The sequence below is a fragment of the Cinclus cinclus genome, chromosome 3 (assembly GCF_963662255.1).
Source record: "Cinclus cinclus chromosome 3, bCinCin1.1, whole genome shotgun sequence".
Lineage (NCBI taxonomy): Eukaryota > Metazoa > Chordata > Aves > Passeriformes > Cinclidae > Cinclus > Cinclus cinclus.
Genome location: NC_085048.1, coordinates 7,220,437 through 7,238,827, shown reverse-complemented (window position 1 = coordinate 7,238,827; position 18,391 = coordinate 7,220,437). Strand labels below are relative to the sequence as shown.

General features: G+C 37.4%; 1 protein-coding gene across 3 annotated transcripts in view; it reads right to left on the bottom strand.

Annotated features, from left to right (window-relative positions):
- ATAD2B (ATPase family AAA domain containing 2B) overlaps positions 1 to 18,391 on the bottom strand; it is a 73,233-nt gene that overhangs the window by 32,761 nt on the left and 22,081 nt on the right. For all 3 annotated transcript variants that reach the window (XM_062489666.1, XM_062489665.1, XM_062489667.1), the window contains 11 exons: positions 18,257 to 18,373; positions 17,133 to 17,208; positions 15,260 to 15,358; positions 14,244 to 14,355; positions 13,723 to 13,838; positions 12,757 to 12,931; positions 11,969 to 12,057; positions 11,038 to 11,197; positions 9,986 to 10,076; positions 3,886 to 4,197; positions 176 to 308 (listed from right to left, as the gene is read on the bottom strand). In XM_062489666.1, the coding sequence (XP_062345650.1) occupies positions 176 to 308; positions 3,886 to 4,197; positions 9,986 to 10,076; positions 11,038 to 11,197; positions 11,969 to 12,057; positions 12,757 to 12,931; positions 13,723 to 13,838; positions 14,244 to 14,355; positions 15,260 to 15,358; positions 17,133 to 17,208; positions 18,257 to 18,373 (1,480 nt within the window). The remainder of the gene's footprint in view (positions 1 to 175; positions 309 to 3,885; positions 4,198 to 9,985; positions 10,077 to 11,037; positions 11,198 to 11,968; positions 12,058 to 12,756; positions 12,932 to 13,722; positions 13,839 to 14,243; positions 14,356 to 15,259; positions 15,359 to 17,132; positions 17,209 to 18,256; positions 18,374 to 18,391) is intronic.

Sequence of the window (18,391 nt, the reverse complement as noted above, 5' to 3'; positions counted from 1 at the left end):
AATGTGGCCTTTCCCAAGAACACCCCCACATCTAAAACTCTTTCTGTGCACTAGCATGTTTTCCTTACAGAACACCACTGCCATGCCAAAGCAAAAGAAAAACTTTTTTACCTCCCCGATGTAAGCATCTCCTGTGTTTATCTATCTAATTATAAGCATTTAGAGAAACACTCACATTGTAAAATGAAGGTAGGGTTTATGTATAGCAGCTGATGACTGTTTCTTTGGTGATCCTGAGTGACAGCTCGTCTCAAAAATTGATGAAGCATTCTCATCTTCACTATCATCTAATATTAGACTTGGTACATCTGTTCCAAGAGATGTATTAATTAGAAATTTATCACTTCTAAGTACAAGTACAACAAACAAGACAAGCTATTACAATTTTCTTTGTGTCAATTATAATAAATCTTGAAATGTAGAAGAAATTAGTTAAAACTGTCTAAGTATCAGCTTTCAGAATAATAAGTACTCATTACTTCAAAAAGTAAAACAAATTAAACAGTGTAGAAGTCTATTCATACTCGCAATTTATTTTTTAAACAATCAAGCTAAACAACTTCTCAAACACAAAAACTTTTAACTTGTTATGAAATGCGTCCTTCAGGTTTATTTCACAGCTAGAGTTTTTTTCATGTTTGAAGCTATAAAATTTGTAATTCCTCAGACTACATAAAACTTTGTAATTATTTACTTGTTCCAAGTGTCCAAATTCTCACAAGTACACTTCTTCCAAAATTATTCTCAGCATGACTACCTAGACAATATATGTTTATGAAGAATTGTTTTCCACCCTCTGATAATCTGCTGAAGAATACCAAATTACTTTTTGTCAACATCAGTTCAATGCATTCCATATTCATGAGACACACTGCAGAGACAAAAAAACTGCAAAAATACTAATATGGCATTAAACCAGAACAACCAGGTAACAGCTGAAAATCAGGTAAATTAGCTCCCTGATCTGCAATGGGATTAAAAGTTACCTGGTGTGATTTGAAAATAGGAAAGAACTGCTGCAAGATCCTTATTTGCCACAGGAAAGGAGCTGATGGGAGCTACTTTTGCTGTATGGAAGGCCTCTCCTTCTCACTTCCATAGGGAAGGAAGCCTGCAATGATGGGATGAAAATGGCCACAGCCACTCAGCTGTACAGCAGGAGCTCTGCAGGGACCAGTTCTGCTGAGCAAGAAAATACTCTGCAATGGATGGGCAGCATTCCTGAGAGCAGCCCAGAGTCACTGCAGCACACTGCTGCTCAGGACAACCATCAGACATCCCAACAGCAGCTCAAATTGGCAACAGCCACTTAAAAGGGGTGGCTGTGACATGAAAGTATGAAATACAGAGAGATCCAAGTGTTATTCTCAAATTCCCAATCCACTGCATGACCTGTTGGATTTACATGAGGCAATGGCACAGGTCATGCCACACGGATCAGACAACCACCCCAGGACAAAGGAATTGCCTTCAAGGCAGTGTTAAGTGTTGAATGGAGGTGCCAGCTAAGCCACAGGAGAAAACAGTCCCAGGGTTCCAGAAAAAATTGTTAAGAGACAGCAAAGGTTTCCTTAGCTGGTTGTGCGATGTAAGGAACTGGATTCAGAGTAGGCAGGGCAGGAATGATATTCTGCTGCCATGGGATGAGGATGTGCCACATCTCTTGTCAAACTGTGATGCAGTCACACACCTGACAATCATTCCTCAGAAGCAAAGATGAAAAAAGTTTGCAGACCCCAAGAGGTGGCTAGAAGCTAAACCAGAGCAAGAAAACATGGCATAGAAGCTGCTGGATATTTAGCTAAAGCTAAGGATGGAGACCTCCAAATCAACTGGACATAGGCCTTCTATCTCTGGGCTCACTAAAACAGACAGCCCCTTAAACAGACAGAATTTCCAGTATATCAAATGTAGGCACAGTTAAGTCCCATGCTCATGCACTGGACACAGCTTTCTCTCCCTAAAGTACACAATTATTTTAAAAGGCAGCCCATCTTTTAATCCCAAGCATCAAGTCTCTGTGACATTCTCTGCTCAAGCATCTGACTCACTGAATTACAAGGAAAAGCAATTTTTAGTGAAATGTAGAAAACCTGATGGGCAGATTGTAAGCATACCTGTAAGCATGTTCTATATACTTGACCCTGAATCCAAGAAAATTTGAAGCCCTATTGTATAATCTACATTTATGTATAATCATTGTACCTGAAAGTGGATTTTCCTGGTTTTAACTAAGATTAAAGCTTGCTATTCAGTATTTTCTTGGATTTAAGGGGGCAAGCAAAAACTAGAGGAAATGCTAAAAGAAAACTCAGTTCATGCATCTTCAAAATCAATTATCTACAAATATTTAGAAGTACCCATAGCAGCAAATTATCTAGTAAAACTACTATTTAAATCAACTTAAGCTTCCAAACTCAATTTGTTAGCACTAATAAGCACTAATAAATAGGAATGTAAAAAATACTCTAAACTTAAACCAATTCTTCAACAAGAATGACATTCTCTAAATTGGGTGCTACTAACAGGTGAGCAGTACACAGAAACGTAAGCATAATAAATAACTTTCAGTTGAGGGAGCCCAATTGGATCTAACTGCAGCTACAAGCCAGCTCATTTCCCCTACCCACCACCACGTGCTCCCAGGGCCCATCTCTGGCCAACCCTAACGCTTGTTAAAACCTCCAGCTACCGCACAGTCAGCAGAAAATGCATAAACACATCATTTTTGGATGAGTTTTCTGGTTAAAACAGTTTAACAAAGGACCTGAGGTACTCAAGCAAGAGGAAGGGATGGAGCAAAAATGCACAGCTGGGCTGGAGAACTGCAGCAGCCAGCACAGGGATCATCTTAAACTGCCTGGGCTGCAGGCTGAATGCATGCTCTGGAACAGCAATGAGAGGAAACTCATGGCTGTCACAGATATGCTTTATGACTGGGCTGTTCTCAAGTTAATCACACACAACACCAAGTACTGTTTACAGAGTTGGGGGGTGAAAATGATCCCAGATAAGAACAGTAGACTACATCAGAATTAATAGATCTCAAACCCAAGGTATCTTGTTCGACATATAACTTTCAAGAAATGACATGGGTAACTATTAAAGTATGTCTCAGAGAACAGCTGGGTAGTGAAAACCCCAGAACCTATCGACTTAATGCCAGTCAAAATAGTCAGACACAGTCCTTCTTACTCCCTGCTTCCTTGGTGCACCCATGTTGCTCCCATTGCAGCAGGTTTCTGGCGTTGACTGACACTTAGTGAGTTTATTTTACTCAGTAATTTGGCAAAAGAAAGCTAACTTGACAAAACAGCAAAAAGTTCTCCACTTGCTAAGCTGACAGAATCAGCTTGGAGGATCAGGAGTGGACCAGGCCAGTTCAAGGAGACAGAAGCCTCAGGACTTTCTTAGAAATCAGCACATGACCATTACACAGGCTCAGATACTTCAGTTAAACACCTGCTGAGCTGTGAGCCCCCCAAAGCTTCTGCACCACCAGCAAGCAAAGGACTTGGGACAGCTAACCATTGTTGAGAGAAGGAGCACCAATTTCAGGTTCTGTTAACACTCTGCAACATTATCTCGCTTTTTTTCTTTGTTCTGACCTTTATGCCCCATTATTTTGTGTATTTAAATTGTAAATTAATTGTGACTTCTTTTTATGGATGGCCCTCACACCTATGGGATCTTGCTCTGTACAGGTCAGGTCATTAGATTCTACAACAACTCGTAATCAGCAAAAATAACTATGCAACATCCAAGCAAATAGTATTTACATCCTAACAACACTGAAGGAAAGACACACCAGACCTGAGGCTAGGTAGAGAAGCTGAAACATTTGCAAACTGAAACAGCATTTGCAAAAAAGCCCAGACCACATACCTTCACTTTTGTCACCCTGGCTGAATTCAGCATGAGGGAACACTTTGTGTAGGACCTCGAGGAGCTTAGTGAAGGTGCGCTCCAGGAGCGGCCGGATGACGGGGGACAGCGCGTGTCCCGAAGAGGTCACGGCACGCTGCGAGGCAGGCACGATGTTCTGCATCGCGTGGTAGAAATCCTGCGCGCTCAGGACTATGGAGGAAACGTCCAGCTGGAGCTTCTGACTGCTCATGTAGATCTGGGGGTAGCGGCGTCTCAGGGCAATCAAGGCAGCCTCAGTGCAAAGTGCTTTTATGTCAGCTCCACAGTACCCTAGTGCACACAGAAACACAAACGCTGTCCGTGAAGCGGCACTGCTGTGCCTCAAACGTGCATCCACCTAAGAACAAATCAGGAACACTTAACTGTCAAGGTCCACAAGGCAGCTTACAAAAGGTACCAGGTCATAATCTGATGACAGTGTTGCATATCAAGAAATTACACGTTTGTAAGATACACTAAGAAATTAATTCCGTACGGAGGTTAAAATTACCTACGTTTTCACTATACCATTTGATATATAGTGTATTTTCAGTCCTGGGTAATAGGCCTGTTATTGCTCTTTCTTTTCCCTTAATATTGTCTAACATATGTGTGCAATTTTAACAGGCTAGTTAGTCCCTCTCCTCCTTTTTTCCTTTTATACCTCCACATGAATATATTCTTTAATAGCAAACTAATTTTGTTACATTGAACATCACCAACTTGAAACTTTTACAGTCTGAGAAAATGAGCAGTATAAAGAAAAATGTTTCATGAGTAGAATATAGAAGAGATGGAATCTTGCGTTAAAAAAGCATACTCTGAATTCTTGGAAAAATGTTAACAACTTCTGTGAAGAAAAATGTTTCAGACTTTTAAGAGCTTCATAACTTTATTAATATAACCAAAGGTAGAAATTAAAATGCATTAAAATTTTAATTTAGCCTATCTTCATAAGTATCTACAGGAGGCTGCCTATAATTGCTTAATCATCATTAGTGAAAAACATTGATCTGATAATTACGAAATACAGAGAGACTTAATACCTCCGGGTCTTTTGCAGTACTAGTGGTTTGGGGGTTTTCCCCAGAGCTAGAAATTAGATTTCAAGTTTTCCATCTCTCTCAGCAAGAGACATTAATATGCCTCTGTATTTTGAGCCACCACAGTTCCAGCTTTCAAAAACTGTGAAACAATATTCTGGTGAGAAAAGTCATTTAGAGAATTAGAGTCACCATAGGAAAATGTGCTGCACTGAGGTACTGCCATATAAAAATTCATGGGTTTTCAATGAAGTGTTTATAGAAGGTAATTAATCAAGTCTTTAGTTAAAACTATTCTCATTCAACTGGTTTTTTACCAGACTCTGGCCTCCCTCACCAAGTCTTACATTACTTGCATTTTTTTTACTCCATTTTTGTATTAAGACCAAGGAGGGCAGGTTTAAATTGGATATTGGGAACGAATTCTTTACTATAAGGCACTTGAATTGGCTGTCCAGAGAGACTGTGGGTGCCCCATCCTCGGAAGAGCCCAAAGACCAAGCTGGATGCAGCTCTGAGAGACCTGGGATAGTGGAAGGTGTCCCTGCCCGTGGCAGGGGTTGGAATGAGATGAACTTTAAGGTCCCTTCCAACCCAAAACATTCTATGATTCTATGATTGGTCTTTTGGCAGCAGCAAGTCAAAAAATTGAAGCCTGCCTTGCCTCTCTTTAGCCTCTGATGTTCTTTCAGTGCATGTATATTTTTACAAGATCCATACAGCAATAAGAAACAAACTGATTCCATACACAATGTTTAAAAATAAAAAAGGAAGCAATTAATATGGAAGACTGTAGACACTTTTCCATCCCTGTCTTTCAGATATATTGACTTGGGGGATAATAATAAAAGATATCCACTTTTCAGCTATAAAGATGACTTAAATTGGATGAGACTTCAAATTGCACCTTTCTTATATATAGTAGAAAATAATTCTTTAAAAAAGCAAAATAAAATAAATCCAGATGGACAATCACCATAAATATTGGATGATTCCTGCAATTTTATAAAAATGTCAGTAGCTACAGTTGTGTAAATTTGGTGAGTCCACACCATGACTGTTACCTAAAAGGTCTGTAGGAATTGGGAATTCACATTCCCAAGTTACCTTGAAATAAATACACACTATATTTGATATTTGTTCAGATATATACACTGCATTAATCAAAAGATAACTAATTGTTTTCAGCACTAAAGTTTTGCTGTTTAGGATTTTAACTTTCATTTAACATCAAACCAAAACTACTCAGGCAAACTCCAACCACATGACACTATTAGACAGTAGCTACAGGTGCATCAGAGAAACCAAAACAGGGTTCTAAACTTTGCATTGTTCTTGAAGTATCAGATGTCATGTTCCCATGTAAATTAGTCCACTTCTCATCCAAAAACCACACTAGATTAAACAAAAAAATTAGTGAAGGGAGCACTAAACCAAAGCTTATATCAAAGATGTGCTGAAGATACACAGCACCCTGAATACCTGTCACCTTAGAAGCTAGTTTAGAATCCTTGTGAAAAGATTCAGCAGCTCAGGAGCTAGATCCTTCCCAACTTTTCTATTAACAAATGCTGTAACATCACTTTCTAACAGTCATTTTAATCACCGTTCGTACATCTCCAAAGAATTGCGAAATTAGGAAATAATAGCCTGTAGCCTATTTTTAAAATTAAATTCTCAGGTGATCAGATACACAATTAGTCTCCATTTCTACCTCTCATTTCTCAGGAGCAATTACATCTGAAGACTAATAATTGGTGTCTCTTACTGAGGGACTCTCTTGTGCATACTGTACATCCATTTCAGTGACAAGAAAACTGCAAAAATCCTATACCTTGTGAAACATTAAAGAGCTTTTTATTGCTAAAAAGCAAGCACACACTGATTAAGCAGAAGAAAAACATAAGTGTTGACAAAACAAAATAAAATATATCATACCAACAGTAAATAACTTGATGCAGTTTCTACCCAAACTGACACTGTAATATAAACTCAGGGTTCCGTGCATTTACTTCCGTTTTTGAAGCATCTCAGGAAAAGCGTTCAAATTGCCAGGCAAAAGGTACTGGCACACCTTAACTTAGAACAAAATGAGGATTCCTGCCAAGTAGCCCATTTTCTTCTACCCAGCACCACCAAACTCTGCTGAAGATTTCTGAACTACAACTTCAAACAGCAGGACAGCAAACAAGTGGATTCCTATGTAGGTTTCCAAACAATGCACTTTGATCACCAAAATTTTCCAGCCACCTCCACTGTGCAGAAACTGTATCCTCTTAAAAATTTCTTTGGTCTAAAACCCATCCTAAAATCCCACAACAAACTGCTACTGAACAAGGTGAAGCATTCAGGTGAACAATTTTGACCACTTCTCCCACTTTATGTTGTGCAACTCCCTAGAAACTCCCAAAATTACTGCAGAGAAAGAGAGCTAGCAAACAACTCAGCATAATGACAGAGATGAAAAATAACTACTACGATTATCTTAAAGAATTGTGAAGAACAGGAATGCTAATGCCAAAATCTCCCCCACCATCATTACATGAGGATAGGAATGAAAAATCTAACATGGTATCATTTTGCTACACAACACTCCTGCAATAATTAGCACCAAGTATTTTTAACAAGCATCTTCAGCGTAATAGTTTCTTTCTTTATAAATCCATTTAATAACATTATTTAAATAACCCTTACTATATTGTAAAAAGACTCATCTGCAAAAGTCCAGATGGAAGAATTCACACTTTTTAAGTTGCTAGTATGTTTTGCTTCCTGTAAGACTGAGTTCATAGGTAAGTCTCTCTACCTACAGAAAGTTATCATTCCAAGCAGGGGAATAAAGACAAGCGATAAGAAAGGAGTTATAAAGCTAAGGGTATCTGTGACCCATCTCCAGTAAAGAGAAAAAACATAGTAATTATGTGTGTTTACTGAAAGTACTAACAAGACATAAATGTGTGTGGTCTTCTGAGCAATGCTGTGCTCTCCCCAGGCTGCTTCACTTCATCTCACACACATTGCAGTCATGAGGCCATTCAGGGAAGTGAAGTCTTTAATTCTCACATACACAGAAATCCACCAAAAAGGTTGTAATCCATAACACCTGGGACAAAAATCAACCCTCAGGAAATAACCTATTTTTTTCATGTCCTGAGGCTTTTCCCTTCCAATTTCCTTCCAATTACACCCCTTGCTCAGAAGAAGTTCTGAGTCGCACATACACCTGCTTCCCCAAAGTCATTTGCTTTGGGAGTATTTCAGCAGTTTTCTTCATTAGGATAAAAAAGCTTGGAGCTAAGTGTTGCCAAGTCTGCTGAACTGGAGAGAGGTATCAACCATGCTGTGCCAAAAGCCTGCCAAGCCTAGGCAGCTTTTATTTGGGGAAGAGGGGATGTTGCTTTTTGGCAGGGGGAAGGTTGTTTTTTAGAGAAACCTGTGCACAAGAGGAAATAGCAGACTGGTATAAACTGTATCACAGACATACATGTGTGCCAATGAGTCCCATTGGTAATGGCCACAAAGAATCTGGAAAAGTCTGTTTACATCATTATTGATGCAGATTTCACTTACAGAACCAATGAGGCCCTCTCAAGGTGAAGGAGATACGCCTTCAGCTGTTTTGAAAAGACTTTGTAATACTCCAAAGATTTTCATCTTGGATGTATGGAAACATTTAAATTCCAAGATACAGACTGGAGACAATCAAGTGTACAGTAGTTGGAGAGCAGGAAAGCCAAGGAAAAGGATGGTTTTTTTTGTTAGCTGACTTCCACAGAACTGACAGGCTTTATGGAGCACAAAGAATGTCTTCCAGTCAAATGTACAAATGGCTTTCCCTATTGACTGAAATTCTAAAATACTGTGCTCTCAATGAAAAAATATGGTGAATTTTTAAAGAAACATGTGTGGTTTTCTTCCCAACTCTTCCCCTCTCTCCCACTAAGCAGCACCACGTGTTGGCATAGTTTAAGCAGAGTTTACATGAAACGGGTTTGTCATGTGCTCTCTTATACCCGGCAAAGCTTAAACTGGAGTTTGCTGGATAGTTATGTTTTCTCCTCACCAGAAGATGTTGAGGTCTTTGTGCATCAAAAGCGGAGGGATGCTGCTTCGATGAGAGATGTCCCTGTGGATGAAGAGGATAATTCGGATGTGCTGTAGCTGACTGAATGGACTGATGTTCAATTTAAAGTTCTTAGATTTCATGATGATGGATTCAAAAGCACAGATATTTGAGACTGTTCTTTTTCTGAGAACTTCAGTGCTCATCCAAGCAGCTGACTGACAGTGGATGTATCTTTGCATGACAAGTTGTTGCAAAGGTATTGTGGTGTGTGCTTTAGGGTCATTTCCTCTGTTAAATTCACTATAAAACTATTTGGGTTTATTTCTGAACAGATTTAAACAGCAGGCTTATCTTGAACAACCAACCTCCATTCAGTACAGCAGGTCTTTGTGAGCTCCAAAGATGTATTTAATGTAGTCGTGTTGTGGTGCTTTTTTCCTCCCCTACCTATGTCTACACTTTGAGGTTGTTCGTGCTAAGCAATCTGGAAAAAAATTCATCTTGAGAAAGGCTGGTTAGTTTGCTGGATATATGTCACAAGACAGCATGCCAGTCAGTAAAAAACAAACAAAAAACAAAAATCCCACATACAAGTACTGTTTTTTTCCTCAGTAAGTAGACAGAAAAAACCCATGTCTGCCTATCTCTTTTGTAATTTACCAATTTAATGGGAAGTCTACCTAAAGATTGCAATTCCAGCTTCATTTTGCTTCTCTTTAAGGGTACGCACCCTACATAAGGACAGTGATGTCACAGAAAAGAAACATGGTAATTTCAAACCACTACTAGCTACTCATTTCCTGTTTTATTAAGACAGAAACATACTTGATACTACAAAAAGAGTGTTGTTCAAAGTACAGAAGTTTAGAAAGGCAGAGGTAATGAAATCTTGATACATTTAACATACCTTCATAATTTTACACAGAAGAGAAAGCCTCTACACTAAGAGTACTAACAACATAACACCTACCAACGCATTTTTCAGCCAGCTCTCCTAAGAAAGGATCTGACAATTTCGGGTTCCAATCCCTGGTATGAATTTGCAAAATGTGCTTTCGTGCCTGATTAAAAAAAAAAAAAGAAAAGAAAATGAGATTCAATAACTAGAAAGTCAAATCTATGTTATAGAAAAAAATGTTCTTTATTAATGTGAATCTATAGTTACTTACCTGCTTTTGGCATGTAACTGAGACACAAAAAAATAGAACTTAGCACTCCAAACTCTCTCAAGAACAAAGCTTTCCCCTTCTTTATGATTTCATATATAAGCAGTACTTTTTCCACCAGTTACACATTTTAATTTGTTTGATCAACACTATTATACATTAACTCATCAGAACTCATGTTCTATTAGGAATTATCATGGTTTTGTAATTTCATTTTTAATTACTGCACCTATAAGTAACAGGTTTTACTGTCAAAGGCCTAACCAATTAATGTACTGCTGAGTAGCACAGCACATATAGATGAATCCCATAACAATTTCAGCTAAAAGTTCTACAGAAATTAAATATATATATCCATATACAAAGTGCATTTAATTTTAAGTATAAATTCATGAAGCATTATGAGTTTATGTTTAGAAAAAGGAACTGAAATGTTCCTATTGCCAACACTGTAATGCCTGCCTGTGCATCTACATTTTCTACATGCTTAGGAGTCCACAAGATTAAAAGTTATTTTCTCTTTAAGTTTTTCTCTTTAAGTACCGTAAGCTTCAAGCCCTCAAATAGTTAAGGTTCATTAGACACATCCATAATTCTGAGATAAGCAATTCAGTTTATTGTGAATAATTTACCTCTGTTTAGTTTTAGCTCTATTCTGAAGATCTGAATCTCAATATAACTATATGTATACAATCTGTTCGTACTAAAAATGTCTTCCTAAAATTATACATTCTTACAAGCAAGAATGAGTATTTTTATTTCTTATTGTTTATTTCTTATTATGCTTGGTTGTCAGGCATTCAAATGTTTAATATACTGAAGATGTTTATTAATAAATCTCCTTTCCAGGCTTTACCTTCTTGTCAGGCAAGTTGAAAAGAAATTCCCTGTCAAAGCGACCAGGTCTCCTGAGTGCAGGATCTATAGAATCCAGTCTGTTTGTAGCACCAATTACAACTATTTCACCTCTATTATCCAGTCCATCCATGAGGGCAAGAAGAGTAGACACTATTGAGCTACAAAAGAGTTTTCAAAATAAGAAAGTGTAAGGAACACTGCAAGACCTTTTGCATTTTCAAATGCAAGAATAATACATTCAAAAGAAAAAAGATAAGCTACAAACAGGTGCAAAATATTTTCAAGTCTCATATGTTCCATTGGCCTCCTGGTCTGCTGGCCCCAAATTTCTCTCAACAGAGTGGAGGGAGATGGACGCATAAATTCCATCACCTACAGAATGACAGGTGCAAGTGTGTTGTCATAAAGAGCACAGCAAAACTGAGACCAAAAGCAGTATGAAAAATTTCACCCTACAACAAACTGTTGTAAAAAAAGTTCTAAAAAATGGCATGATAGCAACACAAGAAATGTTTGTACATCACACCATTAAGAATCAAAATCACAAGTGAGTTCAGTTCATGGATAGAACATTACAATTCATCATGTTAGAATAACATTTTTCAACTGGTTATTCTATTGGGTTGGTAACAAACAATATGTTTACAGTGCAAAACAGCAAATCAAGGAATGGCTGTGGAAATCTTGAAGTTAATAATGTGGCTGAAGGGTAATTGTTACTGCAATTCAATTCCCAGCAAATTACAGTTTGCCTAAAGGACTGAAAAGATGACTTTCAACACCAAAAAACCAATCTGTCCTTTCTAGTGCAAGTGGGCTTCATAAAAAGTAAAACCCTTTCCTGTGAAATGAAAAAAAAATCACATTTAAGAGCTTACCAAGATAATGTACCCTATACCAAGATAATGGCAGCAAAGAAGAAATATTACCTGTGAATCTGATCTTGTCTGCTAGAACGAACTGGAGCCAAACCATCTATTTCATCAAAAAAGATTATAGAGGGTCTCATCAAGTATGCCTGGTATGCAATAAACAAAAACAAAAATTGAATTCACAGTTAATTCCCAATTCATCCATCAAGATTGAAAACTGGCTTCACTAGAAAGCATTAACATGCTAAACTAACATATATTTTGAGACATGTTTGTTAGAAAGTGCGAAGTCTGAAATGAAAATGGAATTTCTGGCTCCAGCAGTGTTTCAAAGCAAAGCAGAGTGCAGTCTACTTCGAGTAAGCAAGATGGCACCAGTGTACCAGTTTTACTGTGTGCTGGACAGGTTAAAGACAAACACACACCTTATACTCCCTTACAGAAAGCATGATCTTATCTGGTCCTAATCTGTTTGTTTAGATATCGCTACCTGACAACTATTTTTCTTCAAGCTACTGCATTTTACTGTTTTGTGTGACTCTCTGTCCAATCTCTTCTAAGCCAAAAAAGAACACTAAAACAGACACACAACCAAGGCAATCATGCACTCCTCTCTGTAGCATTTGCATTCAACATGCGAGTCAAACTCAAATTCACTGACTGATTTTTTTTTCCCCAAGTTTTACCCAAACTACTTTGCTCCATTAACAGACAAGTCAAGAGACTTCTCTGAGATTCCAGAAATGTACAGTTATTTAGTTTCAACTGCAAATACCTTTGGCAACTTACACCACAAAACACAACATACAGAGAAATCATATGAAAAAAATGTATTTTCTTCTAACCTGATCAAAAAGGAGTCGAAGCTGACGTTCAGATTCACCAACCCACTTACTGAGACAGTCTGCTCCTTTCCTCATAAAGAAAGCCACCTTTTTGTCTCCTTGACTGCATTCATTAGCTAGAGCTCTAGCTACCAAGGTTTTACCTGTTCCAGGAGGACCATAGAATAAACAGCCCCTGAAGATAAATGGATCAACACAGTCACAAACTTATTTTACGTCTCCTGAAAAACTCCAAGTCAAATTTTATAATGAAGACAGGGAGCCTGGAGAAGAATGACTTAAGATGTCATATTATTATTTTGTAGTAGTACTGTATTATTAACATGTTGTAGTTCAACATGACTTCATCAAATCTACGTCTGTTTTATGCTTTCAAATTAGTAAAACTTAGATTTGTAAAGAACATTAATCTAAGGCATGTTAAGTTTCCAAAGTATTCTTTTACATTATTTAAATACCACCTCTTCAGGTATTAGATTTTAGGCAATGCCTTAATCAATGCTTGTTACTTCTTTGGAATGGAGTAATTAAGTGACAAAAATACCCCCAACTTTTCAATTGACTTCAACACCATATACCCATTTAAATCACATACCAAGAAGCCTCATTAATAAATATTAAAATCCCAGTGCAATATTATTGAGAGAAACATCAGCATTTTGCTTAATCTAGTACAATACTTAAAAACATAATGGTTAAAAAAAGGCAAGGTAATACTAAAAGAAACACATGAGAATTCTTTCTTTAACCAAATCACAAAGTTTACCTTCCTACCACAAGAAAAATACACTGGGTTCTTTTAACTTTTCATCCTGCTTATTACATATTCTGATAGACAAGTGGGGTAGCAAACATGTAAATCTATTTGAACTGTAAAACACTTCGGGGAAAGAATCAACCTCCTATGTGTTTTCAATTCCTCAGACTTTAATAACAAAATGCAATAGTAAAAGTAAATACACCTACCTTGGTGGCTGAATTTTGAATTTTTCAAATACTTCTGGATAGAGAAGAGGAAACACTACCATTTCCTTAAGTGCAAGGATATGATGGCTCAATCCCCCTATACTATCAAAACACACCTTAGGAGAAAAAAGAAAAATTAAGTTTACATTCAAACAAATTTCCACAAAAGCATCTTTACTTATAAAACATTTGAAAACAAATTAGAAAAAAAACACTGCACTGACCAAGTGCAATTCAGTGCAGGATTTCCCTGAATTTTGAAACTGTGAAAAAACCATTGATAAAGTCAACTCTTGGCTGCCCATATGAAGCTTATCTGATTTGCAAGTTAACTGGGCCAGGGCTGCCTGGACATCTGCAGAGATCCAGCCTAAGTCCCAAAGCAAATGCTTTGTAGTCCAAAGGAATAAATAGGCAAAAGCTTTGGTAACAATAAAATAAAATAAAATAAAAAAGAACATCAGTGAGCTTTTTATGAATTTACTTCAACAAGGAAGATAAAAAGCTCTAACAAAACCTACCGATTTATCAACAATCATAGGGTCAACATCAGCCAAACTTGCCCCAACTTTCACACGTTCTCGAAGGATTCCACTAGCTAAATCTTCTGCTCTGAAGTTTAAAGGCAGGCACCTGTTCAACAACAAATACCAAATAAATACTATTCTGCTTTCATTGCTTGGAGGTGAAGAAACAAGATATGAAATGCTTTTTACTATATAAAGAGATAACCTTCCCAGACTGGTAAATAAAACTAATCTTCTTTTCTGTGGTAATTATGGTTATATATTGGGAAGTGCCTTAACAAAGTTAGTTTTATACATCCAGATACATATTTCAATCTGAAGAACTAGGCTGGACAGATTATTTTGATTAAACGCAGAAGAAACAATATCTCCTTCCTTTAAGCCCCTACACAGGTATTACATCAGATCAACTAGATAGTTAAAGGGAGGAAGACAGCTACTAGTAAGGCACAGGTTACACTCAGAACTACACTTCTGGTCATTGTATGTTGCCTGAATTCCTTGAGATGGAAAAGGGCAGACGGGAAGAGATGGAAAACATGAGGAAATTTTTTATTTTTTTTCCTGCAGAATTTTCCTACCTAGTTATCAGTGAATAAATTTAGTTATAGATCTTCCACTTTTAGATTACTGCTAAATATATGTAAGGTCAAAAAAATGTGCACTGGGTGTGTAGAATGTATAAACTCTTACACAAAAAGAAGAGTGAAGAGCTGGCAGTACAACTGAATTAACCAGGACCAAGTTACAACAACAGGAGCTGTTTTTTATAACCCAACTGAATGAAACAGCTACTCTTGCATTTCCATCTTATTATCACTATTATTAATTATCTACTCTTAGGACTCCAAAAACTGTTAATATATAACCTGCACTCCTAAACTGGATCTGCAGGTAATTATAGGCAGAATCAAAAGTCTGCAGAACTCATAACATTACAGACTAGTTCTGCTTGTTTTCTGATAAACAATAAAATCAAACCATTCTAAAGACCAAGGATGTTTTGATACCTATTTCTTGCTCTGGCTATGCTTTTAGATTTTCTTCTTTCAAAACGTTCTTCATCTGAAGAGGTTGTATCACTGCTGTGAATGGCATGCTTCTTTCTCCTATTGAAGAGGCAAAACAAACAGAAAACTCAGTCTTTTTTGCAGCAGAATGGCATGTTTTGGTCCTTGTATAAAAATGAAACTGAAATGGCAAGTACAGTACTGTTCAGTTTGAGATGCATGCCTATTCTAGCTTCATCAAGTACCAACTAATCTGAGAGGGGAACAACAGCTCTTACTGCCACAGTGATCATCCGATTTCAACATGAACATTACTAAAAAAGTAGAGCGCCATAACGTGTGGTCCAGTCCATGCTGCCTCAGCAATGTGATCTGAATATTCAGTCAATAAGCTGCAATTGTACTTAAGAAAATATCCAACCACTTTAGCCACCTCTAATGTAACAGACATACCAAAGTCTCCTTACTCAGTTTGATGCTTTCCTATAAATACTATTCGAAAAAATTCCATACTTTACAAAGTATATAATCTCTTTTTACAAGGTTATTAATTCTGAATGGCAGAACAGGCTCTCAAAACATCTGTACTTCTGATCTGAATCCAAGTAAAATCACTATCCAAAGTCTGAATTAACCACTTATATTAGTATGACAGTATTTCACAAAACTGAGTATTTCAGAAACATTAGAGAATGTACATTAAATCTGTAAAAAAAGGTATTGAGTTTGATATCAGTTTGAAAAATTCAGCACTTTTTTGAATGAAGAAGTTGGTTACTAATAAAAAGTCTTGGATTTTAAGTGAATATAGTGAGCTGCATTATTTGTATGAACATGATAATGGACTGAATTATCTGTTTATTGCCAATGGATAAGATGGTCTTTCAGTTTTATTGTCCAATGACCAAAAATGAGATACATTTCAAAATATATGAAAGAGAATATCAAGCAATTGGGAAGAATTCTTTTGACAGTGTCTTGACAAGAAGAGATAAAATAAGGGCCCAAGTAATGAGCAGGCTAAAACTAAACGGATAATAACTTTCATACTCTTCACATATGAAGTACAAGTACAAATCCAGAGATTACCAAAAAAATTGTCATATGCTCTTCAAGGAAAAAAAGTCCCAACTCTTATCTGTATTACTAAGAAATTTTAGAACCCTAAGATTCAGCTATTACTTTATTTACTTTATATATTTTCACTATGTTATTAAATTGAGCAATAAGACAAGAGTTTCAGCTATGACTAGTACTAATTTACTTGGATTCTGTTCATGGACAGATTTGTCTTTTTGTAGCTTTGAGTAAATTTATTTTTGAAAAAAATGTTTTAAACTGTAATCTCATCTGTTTTGTTACATAAAGCCTACTGACAGTTTCCAAGACAACTTGGTACACTCCAGACTTCTTTGACACAAGACATAAGAGTCAAAAATTATTCTTGCTAAACATTTTATTAAATTGTTTATACTTTATGGATGATATTTGAACTGAAAGGAAACAAAAAACATTAACCTGCTTTGCTCAGTTTTGTAGAACAGAAAGGGGGATATTTGACAAACTGATGCATTGGATTTATATATTAAATATATGGCCTTACAGAGAAAGCTACAGTGTGCCATGCAGAATTCTTTCCAATACTTGTAGCACCTGTTTCCATTGTTTAGCACAAAGCTTCTAGTGGGTTTAGACAGTGCTACGACACTCCTGTCTGGATGTTGATCAGGGTCTGAACCTAGGATATAATTCAAGACCCACTCACATGTCTGAATGAACTGTGCAACTCACTCAAGAATGGTCGGAAAATCAAAAGCTACCGGAATGTACTAAAGGAAAGTAAACAGTTACACACCGAGAAACCGGCATTTACCTGATATGGCTTCTTCTTGCAGGAGATCTGTGAATATCAAACAGCGTATTTTCTCTCTTTTTTTGGTGAGCTGGCACTGTAACATCAATTACAAAAGAATAATAAACTAATCTGAATACAGCAAGGAAGTGCTGGATTATCCATTTTCATCAATAAGGTTATCACAGGCTTCTCCAAATGCTTAATTTAAGGAAAGAATTAGACAGGGAGCTTTTTCACTATCACTGTACTTGGCTTGATGCAGGCAGGGGAATTCCATCCTTACTCTTGTCAAATTACCAGAGCTGTGTGTCATGGCAGAATGTAACTCATCCAGGGCACTAGCATTTTGAGTTTATTTGCAGGACATTACACTCCACACAGAAACCTCTTCATAACTGATAATACGGGATGTCTTGAAATTTCTCCAAACAAATAAACCACAGCAGTTCTCTATCAGAGAAATCATATTCTATGATCCTCTGACTGGGGAAATGGTTCAAAGCTGCATCAGGGAAAACCCAAACTTGATAGGAAGAAGCATCTCTTTACTGAGAGGGTGGTCCAACACTGCAACAGGCTTCCTAAAGAAATGTTTGATGCCCCAAGCCTGTCATAAGAGGCATTTGGGCAATGACCTGAATAACATGCTTTTTCTCAGCCCTGAAGCAGCCAGGCAGTTGGATGATATGACCATTGTAGAGTCCTTCCAACCGAAAAACTTTAGGTTTCTCATTTGTGGTAACTGCTGCTATGCCATTTATCCATAGTTATGAATTAGGCTTACCACTCAAGAAGAGCAGCGGGCATAACAGTAACTATTTTTTCTATGTAATCACCTATGTAATTCATTAGATTGCTTTCTGCCAAGTATTTCTTGACCTAAACCCCATTCACCCCCAACCCTGAACCCAGTACAGGGCAGTATCTGCACAGTCCAATGGGGCAGCAGTGCCACCACCACTGACAAACTGACAGACTGTGTCTCAGCAGTCCCATCCACATGGTGAACCACAACAGGTCAGGTTGGAAATCACACAGTGCTGCATCCCTGCTACTCTCTCAGGGGTGAGAAGCAGCCATCCAACTATTCCCTCTCCACATCCACAGTATTTTTGCAGGTCAAGCACTGTCTGGTTCCTCACCTATTGGAGGAGCCTGGTATCTCTCAACAGTTTTTCTCTGTCTGAGATTATATGGCCGATCATTTTCTTCCCCCTCAGCTTCTTCTACTTCTATATCTCCATCTTCTTCCTGAGACTCTGTTGGGGGATAAAAAC